A 16,362-nucleotide genomic window follows, 5' to 3' on the forward strand; every position below is an offset into this window, starting at 1 on the left:
CGAAGCTGCAGATGCCACGGTCAAGGGTGCGGTCCTCCAGCCTCGGACAGCTTCTTGTTGTGTCCCTTCATCAGATTGTAGCAGGGTCATTTGTCAGTGCATTTTGTCGCTGTGGCATGCCGATTGGGCTGCACGTGCGGACAACAAGCTTCGGGCCTTGAAACCTCTTCCCGCGGCTTGGATGTCCTCTTCATGCCCTTCTCGGCGGGAGGAGGTCGCTTTGGCCTGGTTACGAATTGGACACTGCCAGTTCAGCCATCGCCATCTGCTGACAGCTGCGCCGGAGCTGTTCTGCCCATGTGGGCAATTTCTCACGGTCCGCCACATTTTAACGTCCTGTCCGAATTTTAATACACTGCGTGTTGATCTTGGCCTGCCATGTACTCTGGATGCCATTTTAGCGGATGTCCGAGGAGCAGCTGCTCGCGTTCTTCGTTTTATCAACTTGACAAACCTGTCTAAGGACATTTGATTATGCTGTTTTTGAATTCCTAACTTAGTCTGGGTGCTAATGACCATTGTAGTTGTGCCCCCCCCCCCCCCCCCCCCACCCCCCCAAAAAAAAAAAAAAAAAAAGCTTTATGTACCAAAGTATCATTTTTACTTCTTCTGCTTTGCATTTCTCATACACTGATGTTTTGTTCATGTACCTCTGATTGTTGTCTTTCAAGAACTTCACTCGTTCTAACTCTACTTAGTTCATTTTGACCTCATTCCTTCAGCATTTACTCTACATCAGCTTGCTGAGTGTTTCACTGAACGCTTTTCTTTAATTTGTTCTCTAAATTTTCCTCTCAATCTGTTCATTCACTTCCACTGTGAAGCTAAGTGTGCTTCTTCCTCCTCATCTGTTTCATGTCGTGACTGTTTCCTTCTTTTCTGTTTGTTACAGCATCCTGTTACATGTTAATATTACTTAACGCACTAAAATTCCACTTAACATACTGTTCACTACCTTAAGCAATTCACTTATACAGGGTGTACATAAAGTCCGAGAACACTTTCAATTATTTATTGCACAAGAACCAAACATTGTACAGATGTCATACATATGTTATTTTGAAGAGAAACCCTGAAAGTTTTTTTTTTAATGTATTTCGCTACAGCATAATTTGGTCATTTGCCGATAGTCAGCGATAGTCACAAACATGGCGAGTTCAGGTGCGGAGTGAGCTTTCTATGTTGGAGTTCAACAAAAACAAGTGTACTACAGCTGTTCAATGGATGTTTAGAACAAAGTACGGTAAGAAGCCACCACCAAGGAAGGCCATTTACCACTGACACAACAAATTGATTGTGACGGGTTGCTTGTGCCCAGCAAAGAGGAGTAGTCATCCCAATGTGAACGAAGTGAATGTGGAGCATGTACTAGAGACATTCATAAGGAGTACAAAGAAATTGGTGCGTCGTGCGTCCCGTGAACTCGAAATGGCTCCAATGACAGTGTGGAAATTCCTTCGACAGAAGCTGCCTATGAAACTATTCAAATTGGAGCTAGTGCAGAAGCTCATGGATGATGACAAAGACAAGCGTTTTGAGTTTTGTTTGCAGTTTCAACAATTGAATGAGGATGGGCATGGCATTGTTGATCACTTAATTTTTAGCGACATATCCACTCTTCATTCACACTAATAGGAAAGTGAACAGGCATAATTGACGAATCTGGGGTACAAAGCATCCACACGAATGCATTGAATTTGAGCATGATTCCCCAAAGGTAAATGTTTTTTGTGCCTTGTCACATTGAAAACTGTATGGACCATTGTCATTCGTCGAGAGCACTGTCACTGGATATTCCTACTTGGACATGTTGCAGCAATGGCTGATGCCTCAACTGCAATTGGACTCTCTGTTCATCTTTCAATAGGTTGGGTCTCTACCCCATTTTCATCATGAAGTTTGTGGGTACCTGAACACAGAGCTGCCGCATCGATGGATCGGCCATGCTACAGGAGGGGACAGCTGTTTTATGAAATGGCGTCCCCGATCACCAGATCTCACTCTGTGTGACTTTTTTCTGTGTGTGTGTATGTGGGCGGGGGGGGGGGGGGGACGACATTAAAATCTAGTGTATGTACTGCCTCTACCACGTGATGTAGCAGACTCTGGGAGAGAAAATGGGAAGCGACTGCCACAGTCGATAATGCCATGCAGGGATGGGTATGGCAAGAATTTGATTACCGTGTTGGCGTCTACTGGGTCACTCATGGTTCACATATAAAATGTTTGTAAAAAAAAAAAAAAACCTTTAAGAGTTTCTCTTCAAAATGAAATATGTATGACATCTGCACAGTGTTTAGTTCTTGTGCAATAAATAACTGAAAGTGTTCCCACACTTAATGTGCGCCCTGTACTTAAATTCATTTCATTTTGTGTCACTTCCTTGATTTGCCCTAACTGATTTCCGTAAGTATACTGCTACATGTGTCTAACAATCACCCATACATACCTTTGATGGAACGTATCCCTGTCATAAACCTTATAGAACATTCTCAAATCTTCTGGAAGATTCTAAAACATTCTGGAACATTGTAGAAAATAACTGAATCTTCTGGAAAATTCTATTACATTCTACATCATTCTTGAACATCCTGGAACATTCTGGCTGGTCTCAGCCACTTTCCAGCTACTTCACTGACTTACCATAAGAAACCGATCAATGTGATGTCCTCTTTTTGAGAACCGTATCTTTGAACCCAACTCCTGCAATTCCAAACTTAAACCTTCTTCATACCCTGCTAGGTGTATATAGCTCATCATAGAAATATGGATAGACAAAAAAATTTACTCATCATGTGGTGGTAGGGGAAAACACATATAAAGGTTAAAGAAATGTGCACGGTGTCAGAGGCAGTGACTCCTCCTATTGACAGAAGGGTTGAAGGGGAAGGAAGAGAGAAGAAGGGAAAGGCCTGGCAGGGCTCAGGAAAGATGGATAGTTCGGAAAAGTTGCCCACCCCTGGGGCAGGGGAGACTTACAGTATGGCATGAGAAGGAAAGACTATTTTTAAAAACTGACTGTTTTTGTTGATCATAGAAATAACATTTTAATCTTATATTATTATTTGTTAGTGTAAAATTTATGTTGTGCTGTAATGTAAATTTCTGAAATTTCTTCTCTACGGAAATGTACATAATGAAATGAATAAACCATAATTCACAATTCTACATCCTGTGCCTCCTTTCTGCCATAATGTATTACCGTCTTCACAAGCTCTTTCTTTTACACAGAGTTCTCTCTCTCTCTTTCTTTTTTTTGATCTGTTTCTCACTCTCTCTTCCAATTCCCACCTCAAACTCCCTTATTTTTCTTCTTTTTTAATATATATTTATTTATCAACTTTTCTTTCAGCCACGATTACGTTTTTAGTTTTCATTTTCTTTGACCAGTCTTTACAGATGTGTCTCATATATTCATTGTCTATTTTCTAGTAACTAATTTCTTCTGATCTGGTTGACTCCTATGGACAGATTGTTATACATTTCCTGAATTTTGAAGTTTATCTGTTGCATTTCACTATGTTCATTTCTTCCTGAATACTTTGCACTTTTTTGTTTTCATTTTCTGCATGTATTCTAAGCACTCTTCCTCCACCATTGCCTTTTTGTTGATATCTAATGGGGAACGATTGAAGCATCTTTAGCATTTTTTATGCATTATTTTTGCCAGGAAATGTTTGAATCATTGTGAACTAGACTCATATTTCTTCCTGCCCTTTTTTATTAACACACATTTAAAATATTACGATTTCCATTGTAATCTCTATCATGAGTTGTCATCAAGAAAGTTTAAGTAGCAGTACTGTAAATTTATCTTAATTACAAAAAGTACTTTTCTGAGCAGAAGCATTTGTCGATTATAAACAACCTTGCTGTCATGTTACAGGAATTCAGAAAAATCTCAGAGGTCCCAGCTGGATTTGTGTGTTGTCGTCTTCAAAACACGGTCTCCTACATGCCCAGCTGTTGGCAGACTTGTTGAACACAGCAAGAGACAAGTTCGTGGCTTTGTAGGTTGTCAAAAGATGCTCGAACGTGGCCAGTATGTTCTTGTGTGCCTCGCCTTCAACCACTGGCATACAGGTTAGCTGTGCAAGAGGAATTTATAAATAATAGACTTTATTTTTGCATTGTTCATTGAATAAATTATTGACAAGATTTAATAAATTATTAAAATAAACAATGAACTAAAACATTTGTTGAATTAGATTTTTCTTTTGTATTTCTCTGCATGACAAAAGTACTGCATGGCACTTGTTCTGGAATAGTGTCAAAACAATAGGTAATGTGTACGAATTTTGAGATCTTGGAGCAAATGAAAGATTCTACTTATCTCTATGTTTGTACAGGCACTACTTAACATGCATTAATGAAAGTGATTGTTCTCCACTGTAAGACATAGGATGGTTATTATTTTGTCAGGTATATAGTGTCACATCGTAACAACAATGAAGTTCAAGTCTGAAAGCACTGCGTTCAATGACATACAACACAGAACGCACATTTATTATAGACACCAATGCACAGACAGAGCAAAATTATCTCCTGGATGGAGAGTGCTGCTATTTACACAGACATTGAATATTTTCAGAACATGCAAACATTACGAACTTAAGAAATTTCAAGAACCTTCCAAAAACGATAAATCAATAGAAAGTAAAAATTTGCTGATGATTGAATTTGAACCGGTGCCCCATAGCACACCAACCAGTGACACCAACTGCTACCTCATCCTCCATGTAGTACACACCTCATTTCTTTGCCCACTGTCTTGGAGAAACAGTGATCTGTAACAGCAAACTACTGTTTCAGAAGTTCTTAGGATCCGACTACGGCATAATAGCTCTTGATCTTGTCAGTGGTCATATGTATGACAGTGCTGGAGAATCCTTATGTTCAGAACATGTTGCCACATCCTCTTTACTTTGATGAACATCCAAGGTAGGCCCTCTTGTTGAAACTTTGCAATTATTGAGTGGGCTTTGAGTTTCCTTGCACGAGAAGCCCACATCATTGATCTGTGCCTCAGGACTGTGGTAGAGCTTCATATGGAAGACATGGATGATATCTCTGTGCTTTAATCTTCTTGATAAAGGCTCACAACTCACAACTTAGTATGTGATGTCTGACAAGTGACAGAAGATACGATATGGCCCAAAGTATAATTTCAGTAAACTTTCCAACAGTCTTCTGGGCTGTATTCACTGGATGATGCTTGATGTATGGCACTCTTGGTCATTCTCGTGGGTGTACCGCGACCTGTGTGAACCAACTGTCTTGCTTCTTTGGCCCTGGTTTTGTTGTGTTTCACTTAGTCATCCTGAGGGTCATTTGGTTGAAACAAGAACAATGTACCCATTGTAGTTTGGCCTCTGACCATGCAGCAGAATGAATGGTGTGAAGCTTTTAGTGTCTTACTTTGCTGGTATAGTATCTACAGTTCTCTATTAACAACAACAACAACAACACACAATTATATACAACTGTGGTGAGCTGAGCTCCATAATTACACAGCATGAGAGAACATTGACTGAAGAATAGAAGTCTAGATAGAGTCTGATCACATGCTATGTTGTGCTATAGATATATGTAACTCTAGAAGTCAGCAAGTTGAAACTTCACCTAGCATGGCTGAGGCACAAGAGAGTGAGGCTCTGTTGGTGGCATGCTGTCAGGAACACTCATCTGACAATGGCACTGCCATTGAGTGAAGCTGGTGCCCTTGTAATACCTTTTCATGGATGGCACCGAAAGCAAATGTTGTGGTTGTGGGGCAGCAAATGTGGGTTCTCTGTCACATCCCTACCTTCCTTTGTAGGGCTGGAGCAGTGACGGTCTGGCATGGATGAGGAGGCCATGTGGTCTGACCAAATGACTTGGCACTAGCTGCCGTGGGTTGATTGCAGCTGGAGATTAATGATGTTTGTCTCCATCAACTCGTCTGCACCTGAACCAGTGTTGCCATCATGAGGTTTCACGGTTAGCTGTCTGCAGTCCAGCAGGTCATATGGTCAGAAGTGACTTGGATAATGGGGAGCCAGGTGACGACCCCACAGGTGTTGATGACACAGAAGACGCACTGTCAGTGGCCATGGATGGAGGCCGCAGTGATGGGGAAGAGGCCCACCCAGTGCTCCTGCAGAAGGGCAGCACCCATACAGCCACCACCGGACACTAGCAGAAGGCCTGGAATGGCTGGCAGCTGCATCTCAGTGTTGTTATTATCCAACAGCACATCAACTGGAGGCTCTCCTGCAGCATTGAGCCCTTGGGGTGTGGTGGCCCCCACAGGAGGTTCCCTGGCAGAGGCTGCACTGGCTGCAGATGAGGTAGTTCAGGGACCAACAGAGGGCACAGCCTGGTTCTAATGGCGGGTGCGGGGCACACTGTGTGCATCCATCATGAATATCCACCAACCGTATGTCACACACACTGTTGCCAGTGCCCATCCAGGTCGCTGGCCGAAAGTGTGCACCCAAACAGGGTCGCCTGGAGTGTAACGTGAAGCACATGAAGGCACCTCAGGTCACAGTGCAGGGCAGAGCAGATGAAGCAATGTCTGAGGTTGGGTCCTTGGAGAATTTCCTCTGGATTGTGGCCATTCAGTGGGTTGGTCCCATAGGTACTGAGAAGCAGAGGCACTGCCAAGTGTGCTGACAAATCTGCCAAGCATTTCTTTAACTGATTCTTAAATGTCCACACCATACTCTCCACCTCTCCATTTGACTGTGGATGATATGGGGCAGAAGTAAGGTGGGTAATACCAATGTGGGTGCAGAACATCTGAAACAATGTCAAAGCGAACTGTGGCCCATCACAGAGCCACATGTCTGGAGCCGCCCGTCAATTGTGAAGACCTGGGTGAGAGCCCGCACAGTAGATTCCACTGTGATAGTGCATTCACATGACATATAGATAGTTTGACAGCACCTCAATTACTGTCAACTACATGGAACTACAGAAGGGGCTCACAAAGTCAATGTGGACATGATCCCATGGTGAATAGGAGTGGAGTATGGAGCTTAAGTCCATGGTGGTGCAGGCTGCTACTTGGCGCACTGTTTGCACTCACTATCGACCTTCTCACTTTTCAGATCATTACCAGACCAGTAGACAAATTGCTGTGTGAGGACTTTCATATGGGTCATAACCCAGTGATCACAGTGTAGGAGAGCAAGTATATGGTACAGGGGTCATTGGAGTCGGTGCTATACCATACCATCAACAACTGTCAGCCAATGATGGAGGAGGAAGTAATTGTGGAGCGGAGCAGATATCTTGGTGTAGAAATGCTCGGGCCAACTATTGCACAGAAACTGAACCACCTGACAGAGTACAGGATCCTGACAGGTGGCGTGGGATATGCGATGGGCCATTACTGGATCTCAGTCAACTGTCTGCTGCAAATGACTGTCAATCTGAAAATGGACAACCTCAGCTTTGTCGAAGGCTGGGTCATGCCCATGGGCAAATATAACAATGTGCCCACATATGAATGCCGCGCTGTTGAACTGTAGTGAATCTCAGAGTGACACACGTTCAAAAACAAACCTCTATGCTGGAGTCATTGTGCAGTCCTGTTGGGAAGGTGCGAATGAGGGCCAAAAAGTGCCTCAAGCAGCTTATGATCAGAGATGAGATGAAATTAGTTGCCGCAGAGGAAGACAAGTAAATTTCATACTGTGTACACAATGGTGAGAGCCTCCTCCTCGATTTGAGGATAATTGCATTGTGGAGCTGTCAGTGTATCTAAGGCATACACAATAAGCTGTTCAGACCCATCAGCATCTTTATGAGCCAAGACTGTCCCAGCCCTGTATGGGGAGGTGTCTGTGATGAGGACAAGCTGTTTACCTGGCATAAAATTACCAAAGTGCGGCAATGACTTGAGCAGTGAAAATTTGGGTGAATGCTCTGTCACAATCTGCCAACCAAATGAAATGAACACATTTTTTATGCAAGTTGTTGAATGGGAAAATGATGTCCACCATGTTGGGGAGAAATGACTTGAGTTCTTTCAGGTGCCTTTATGAAGGTAGGTTGGCAATCACTGCCACATACTGTTCCATAGGTTTGATGCTGCCCTTGGAAAGAAGTTGGCCCAGATATTTGATTTCTATGTGAAAAAACTGTGACTTTTGCAAACTGCACTTAGCGCTCATCTCACATAGTTTTGAGAAAGGGATACAAAGGTTAGTGAGATGTTTCTGCCATGAGGTACCGGTGACAACAGTGTTGTCAAAATAGTCTGCGCAGCATGGTACATCCCACATTAACTATTCCAAAAATCTATAAAAAAACAGTGGGGGCACACACAATGCTGAAAGGCAGGTGTGTATATTGGTATAACCCAAAGGGAGTGTTAACGAACATGAACTGTTCAGAGGTGGAATTGAGACATAGCTGCAGGTACACCACTGCCAAGTCAGTTTTCAAAAAATCAACTACCAACTGGGAGTTAATACTTGATTTAAAATTGTGTTTCCTACTTCAAGTGCAGAGGCTGTCCGACCATGCCTGATAGCAATGGCCCAGTTTCTTTCGTCACTGGTGAAACTCCATATGGGAAGCAAAGCCATTGCTTAAGACAATAAGCAAACAGCATCTCACACAGTTCAGAAAATGACAGCACTGTGAGGTCCTTTAACAGGGCAAGTCTTTGAAGCAATTTAAATGTTTTAGTTCAACCCAAGACAAGAAGAAAGACTTGGGCAAAGACAGTCCTCTACCTGAAACACTGTAAAATTTTGCTGCAAATGGCATGCATACAAGTCCTTCCTTCACTTCCTGGAATGGTGGAAAAGCCGGGATAGTGCTTCAGAATACAGAAGGGAGTTGTGGAGCCCCTGGCACTATGCAAATTTTTAACCAGCTGACAAAGAAGAGCTAAGTGATGTTGTTGTTTGGATGGCTGTTTCTGGTGAGTAAGTTGCCACTGGTGTTGTTGTTGTAGTGACTGAATCAATGCCAAATCCATCATACACATGGAACATGTGTGGAAATGGAAGACACTCATCACCAAAAACTGTATTACCTACATTTCTTTATTGACAACAACAACACACAACTGCAATGAACCAAGCACCAGAATTTCACAAGTGTAAGAGAACATTTACTGAAGAATACAAGTACAGGTAGAGTATGATCAAGTACGATGTTATCCTATAATCACACATAGCTGTTCAAGTGTAGCAATGGAAAATCCAGGATGGAATGTAACGATATTACGAAAAGGAAAGTTGCTATTCACCATATAGCGGAGATGCTGAGCCACAGATACACACAGCAAAAAGACTGTCACAAATAAAGCTTTTGGCCAGTAAGGCTTTAGCCCGATAGTCAAAAATAGATGACACACACACACACACACACACACACACACACACACACACACACACGCAAACAAAACTCACACACATGACTGCAGTCTTGGGCAACTGAAGCCATACTGCGAGCAGCAGCACCAGTGCATGATGAGAGTGGCAGTTGGGTCGGGGTAAGGAGGAGACTGGGATGGGGAGGAGTGAGAACAATGACTAACGAAGGTTGAGGCCAGGAGGGTTATGGGAACATGAGATATATTGCAGGAAAAGTTCCCCCCTGTGCAGTTCAGAAAATCTGGTGTTAGTGGGAAGGATCCATATGGCACAGGCTGTGAAGCAGTCATTGAAATGAAGGATATCATGTTTGGCAGAGTGTTCAGCAACAGAGTGGTCCACTTGTTTCTTGGCCACAGTTTGTTGGTAGCCATTCATGCAGACAGACAACTTGTTGGTTGTCATGCCCACATAGAATGCAGCACAGAGGTTGAAGCTTAGCTTGTAGATCACTTGACTGGTTTCACAGGTAGCCGTGCCTTTGATGGGATAGGTAATGTTTGTGACTGGACTGGAGTAGGTGGTTGTGGGAGGATGTATGGGACAGGTCTTGCATCTAGGTCTATTACAGGGGTAGGAGCGATAAGGTAAGGCATTGGGAGCAGGGGTTGTGTAAGGATGGAAGAGTATATTGTGTTGGTTTGGTTGATGGTGGAATACCATTGTGGAAGGGGTGGGAAGGATAGTGGACAGGATATTTCTCATTTCCGAGCATGATGAGAGGTAGTTGAAACCCTGGCAGAGAATGTAATTCAGTTTCTCCAGTTCTGGGCAGTACTATGTTACGAGGGGAATGCTCCTCTGTGGCTGGACTGTGAGTCTTCAGCAGGTGGTGAGAGATTGTAAAGATAAGATACAGGAGATTTGTTTTTGTACAAGGTTGGGAGGATAATTATGGTCTGTGAAGGCTTTATTGAGACCCCCAGTATATTTTGAGAAGGACTGCTCATCACTGCACAGGCGACGACCACAGCTGGCTAGGCTGTATGGAAGGGACAACTTCCTAATCTCCCTCATGCTGCCTCAGAGCTGACAAACCCTGTCTCGCATACCTACTAGACTTACCCCATCCTCCAAAACTCCCTCCCACTACCACACAGGATCCAGAACCTAAACAGACCCATAACACAGTCGTGAAACTTTCCTCCAGAAGCCTTAGTCCCACAGAAATATCAGTCCTTTCCAAAGGCCTCATCTTTTGCCCCACTCCCAAATTCAACCATACAGGACATGTTAAAGACCTTCTCTCCTTCTCCCTGTCCCTACAGTGGAAACACTTTTTTTCCACCAACCCTGCCAATCAGACTCAACCAAAAACCAATGTAGAACTCTGCCTAACTCTGTTCACTCCTTACATCCACAGAAAGAACCCTGGCACACCATCTAAAAACTGATCCTGACGTTATAATCCTACCTGCAAAGGCTCCACCACTGATGTTTTGAACTGCAAGGATTGCCTGGCAGAAGGACTCTGCTGGCTGTCAGATACATCCACCTACAAATCTTGCCACAGTGACCCCATTCCAGACAACCAGCAGGATCTCCAGTCACTCCTCAAATCCTTAGGCCCAACCCAGAACCTCTCCCCAGAGTCCATCTTGCTGCTCACCCCTACCATTCCCCACACTCCTACCTTCTGCATGTTTCCTAAAGTCTATAAACCCAACCACTCAGGATGCCCAATTGTGGCTGGTTACTGTGACCCCACTGAGAGAATCTCTGCTCACATACACCAACACCTTCAACCCATTACCCAGAACTTACCTTCCTATATAAAAGATACCAACCATTTCCTCCACCGGCTCTCCATCTCTCCATAGTTCCTGTCCCGTTACCACATGGTGCCCTGCTCATCACTATTGATACCACCTCCCTTTACCTTAACATCCCTACTGTTCATGGCCTTACTGCTATTAAATACTAACTTTCCCAATGGCCAACAGGTTCCAAACCAACAACCTCCTTCTTAGTCATCATGACCAATTATATCCTCACCCACATTTACTTCTCCTTTGAAGGCATTACCTACAAATGAATCAGGGGTATGAATATGGGCACTTGCATGGTACTATCCTATGCCAACCTGTTCAAGGGCCATCTAGAGGAATCCTTCCTAAACACTCAGAATACTAAACCCCTCACCTGGTTCAGATTCAGTGATGACATCTTTGCAATCTGGATTGAGGCTGCGGACACCCTATCCATGTTCCTCCAGAACCTCAACATCATCTACCCCATTTGCTTCACCTTGTCGTACTCAGCCCAACAAGCCACCTTCCTAGATGTTGATCTTCACCTCAAAGATGGCTACATCAATACCTCCATCCATATCAAACATACTAACCACCAGCAATACCTCCACCTCGACAGCTGCCACCCATTCCATACCGAGAAGTCCCTTCCATACAGCCTAGCCACAAAACAAATCTCCTGTGCCTTATCTTTCCAAACTCCCACCACCTCTTCGAGTCTCACAATCCGGCCACAGAGGAGCATTCCCCTCGTAACTCAGTACCGCCCAAGACTGGAGCAACTGAATTACATTCTCCACCAGGATTTTGACTACTTCTCATCGTGCTCGTAAATGAGGAATGTCCTGCCCGCTATCCCTCCCACTGTGGTATTCCGCCATCCACTGAACCTACACTATATGCTCATTCACCCCTACACAACCCTTGTTCCCAACCTCTTACATAATCGGGGTTCATATCCCTGTAATAGACAAAGTTGCAAGACCTGTCCCATACATCCTCCCACCACCACCTACTCCAGTCCAGTCACAAACATCACCTGTCCCATCAAAGGCAGGGCTACCTTCGAAACCAATCAAGTGATCTACAAGCTAAGTTGCAACCACTGTGCTGCATTCTATATAGGCATGACAACCAACAAGTTGTCTGTCTGTATGAATGGCCACTGACAAACTGTGACCAAGAAACACGTGGACCACCCTGCTGCTGAACACTCTACCAAACATGACATCCTACATTTCAATAACTGCTTCACAGCCTACGCCATGTGTATCCTTCCCACCAACACTAGCTTTTCTGCAATGTGCGGGTGGGAACTTTCCCTACAGTATGTCCTACATTTCCGTAACCCGCCAGGCCTCAACCATTGTTAGTTATTGTCCTCACTCATCCAGCCCCTTCCCTGTTCCCATTCCAGCACTACATAGCCCTCATGCCACCATCACACCCAGTCTTTCTACTTCTCTCCTTTTCCGCAACCCCCCCCCCCCCTCCCCCCCCCCCCCCCCTCCCCTGCCCTCTGCGCCTCTCGCCTGTTATTCATCTAACCTGCAGCACTTCACTGTGCGCCACCCCTCTCCTACTATCTTTTCCTTTCCCGTCCCAGTCTCCTCCTTACCCCGACCCAGTTGCCACTCACATCATGCACTGGTGCCGCTGCTCGTAGTGTGGCTTCAGCTGCCTGAGACTGCAGGTGTGTGTGTGTGTGTGTGTGTGTGTGAGAGAGAGAGAGAGAGAGAGAGAGAGAGAGAGAGAGAGAGAGAGAGAGAGACTGATTTCTATTTTTGACGAAAGCCTTACTGGCTGAAAGCTTTATTTATGATAATCTTTTTGTTGTGCGTATCTGTGACTCAGCATCTCTGTCATATGGTGAGAAGCAACTTCCCTTTTCATAATACTGTAATAGCTGTTCAAGCCTGTGAATTGAATCTTCACCTACCACAGCTGACGCACAAGAGAGCGAGGCTCCGCTGGTGGTTTACTGCCATTGAGTCAAGCTTGTGTCCTCATACTGCCTTTTAGCAGATGCTGCCAAATATGAGTGATTCAGTCATAGTGATAATGTATGTGAGCATGCTGCCAAAGATGTGTCATATGCAAATGTAATGATGAGCAGTACTGTACTGCAGTCTCTCTGTTTGACATCAGCTATATCGAGAGCATATCTGCCAACATCTTATTAAAGCATTCTGTGAGGCCATTCATATGTGGGTGCTCGGTAGTTGTCGTCCTGTGTGTGATGCTGCAACAAGAAATTGCTTCTGATACTGGTCTCAACTAGAAAAAACTTCCATGACCACAGATCATCACATGGAGTCCTCTTTGCTTCAAAATGATCTTCTACAAGGAACCTCACAATTTTCTGAGCTTTAGCAATCAGCACAGTTTTGGTGTCAGCATTGTGGATATGGTAGTCAGTGCAGACTTGACCATCAATTCCCATTTGTTGATTTCAGGAACCTCCCCAAGAGGTAGGTTGGAATCCAGTGTTGCAGGTGAAATTGGTATCATATTTCCTGGAGGTAATTGTGGCATGTGTTTCCATTGCTGGAATTCCTTACATTGGCTCACATAGTGTCTAAAGAACTGATACAGATATGACCAGTGATAACTGTCGCTGATTCTGAGTTGTCACATATCCCTAATGAGTAGATGTTTCAGCATTTAGGAAATACTTAAGGATAGTTGGATTTAGATGAGATGGGATGATGAGCAACCATTTCTGTCCCATTGGAATTCTTCCTTGGCTGGTTCCCTCTCCTTCAAGGCTTCCATGTTTTTCAGCAGTGCAGGAGCAGTAATGTCATTTAATGCAGCGATGACTGAGATTTCATCCACGCTGCTGTGTTTCATCGAAGGATTCCTTGAACAGCAGTTGGTGTGCTTATGTTAGCATCTGCGATTGCATAATGCTGTAACATCAAACCCCGAAGCCTTATACCCATCTCACCAGTGGACCCGAAGGATGCTTTAGGCTAGCCAGCCAGCATAGATTTTTCCAAATAAATATGGCCAGAACTTGTTGATGGCCCAGACGACTGCAATACACTCTTTCTCAACTACAGAGTCGTTCTTCCCTTTCATTTGTACTAGAATTGCACCTATCCTGTAACTGCTAGCATAGGTATGAAGTTCTGTCTTGGAGTTCTTGTCTTATATATAATGCAATCCTGTTTAGGAACAACAAAAGAAAAACAAGTGAATTGACAAATTTGTAAGAGCTAGATGTATGAGTAGTTGAAAGTGCTAAATTTTTAGGGATCACTGTGGACAGTTGTTTAGGATGGAAAGAACGTATTTCCAATATAAGCAATAAACTTGGCAGTGCTGTTTTTGCTCTGAGACAAATCAAGCCACTAATAACTGAAGATGATGTGCGCATGGTGTATGTTTCATACTTCAATGCTAAAATGAGCTATGGTATAGAAATCTGGGCCACTCGACTGAGGCAATTAAAATATTCAAATTACAAAAGAGAACAATTAGAATAATAGGAAACAAAAGAACAAGAGATAGTGCAAGCCTCTTTTTAAAAAAAATATGAGATTCTAACCTTCTACAGCTTGTACATATCATAAAGATAAATTCAACAAGAATTAAGATGTACATGACCACCACACCAGGAATACCAAGAAATTAAGAATTCTGCAGCACAACACAACTCAATATGAGAAGCAATGGATACACGGCAGTAAAGTTTTACCACCACACATTACTAATGCCAAATCAAAGGATAAGTTTAAACAGTCAATCAAACAACTGCTACTGGGAACTCATTTATATTCAATCAGAGAATTTCTTTCAAATGAAAATCACTAAAGCAAACAGGCATAGTACACTAAAAAAATGTAGACAGGTATAGAGAAAAAGAAAAAGTAAAATGTGTTAACTTCTTAACAGCATTGTTTTATCTAAATATTTTGTTTTATATAGTATTATTGCTGTAATTTTTTTTTTATAAATGTAAACAAAACAGGATCTAGAATGTGTGTGTGCTATATGACTGTATTATACCATATATATAAAATGATGGACCCATAATACAGAATTATTGCAATTAAATGTTCTGTAATTTATGTACATAGATTATATATGCCTCATAAAATCCATTCAGTTTACAGTATCTAAACTTTTGTAACTATGATGTTAATTTCCAGAAATTTTGTGGCTAAAATTTATTAATTATCTTAGCAAAACTATAGTTAGAATCAGTAAAAGTAATGTATTTTATTGGAAAACTGACAAAGCAAATATGTACTTGGACTTACTCCATAGGTGTACATCATAAGCTGCTAAATAAATAAAAAAATATTGATAGGACAGGAGAAGACATTAGTGCCTTTTTAACAATGAGGTAATATCTTTCTTGCACATCATTCCATGAAAATTTGGCATCTCTTGCAGTAATTCTTGCAAAGGACTTGCCTTGATGCAAAAGTCTTTTATGGATTGTTGGAGCTACAAATAAATTCTGAGAAAACTTCTCACATCACAAATGTGATTAATCAGGAAAATCACTTTATTGTTAGTGGTGGATGTGACATTACATCCAGTGAAACATTATTAAATGCCTTCTCTGAAAACTGCTTAGAACAGATAGTTTGGAACCACATGCATGATGGAAATATACTGGATATACTGAATATAACAGCAGCAAATATGCCTGATCTCTTTAATGATATCCACATCAAAACTCATATCAGTGACCATGAGGCAGTAATGGCAACAGTGAATACCAAAATACAAAAGGGTAACTAAAACAAGTGGAAAAATTTATACATTCAGAAAACTAGACAGAGAAAACAATAGTGTCATACCTCAAATGAGGAACTTGAAAACTGTAGCTCAAGACAAGAGCATGTAGAGGACTTATGGCTCAAGTTTAAAAGAATAGTTGACCATGTACTGGATAAATATGTACCCAGTAGCACAGTTCACAATGAGAGAGATTCTCCGTGGTATACAGTCACTGTAAAGAAACTTCTAAAGAAACAGAGACTACTGCATAACAGGTATAAAACAAAGCACAGGGCTGTAGATACAGATATGCTGAATGAAGTGCATTTGGCAGTGAAGCCTTCAGTGACTACCACAACAGAATACTGTCAAATGATCTTTCACAAAACTCAAAGAAATTCTGATCATATGTAGAGGCTGTTAGTTTGCCAAAGCTAGTGTTCAGTCCCTCAAGGGCAAGACTGGAACTGAAGTTGATAGTAGCAAAACAAAAGCAG

The 16,362-nt window shown here is 42.6% G+C and overlaps 1 protein-coding gene across 1 annotated transcript in view; it reads left to right on the plus strand.

The window, feature by feature from the left end:
• The window catches only part of LOC124623025 (calpain-D-like), a 517,886-nt gene that overhangs the window by 470,933 nt on the left and 30,591 nt on the right, over positions 1-16,362 (plus strand). Inside the window, 1 exon segment of the mRNA XM_047148816.1 lies at positions 3,887-4,083. Within this exon segment, the coding sequence (XP_047004772.1) occupies positions 3,887-4,083 (197 nt within the window).

This window comes from Schistocerca americana, chromosome 7, assembly GCF_021461395.2.
Source record: "Schistocerca americana isolate TAMUIC-IGC-003095 chromosome 7, iqSchAmer2.1, whole genome shotgun sequence".
Classification (NCBI taxonomy): domain Eukaryota; kingdom Metazoa; phylum Arthropoda; class Insecta; order Orthoptera; family Acrididae; genus Schistocerca; species Schistocerca americana.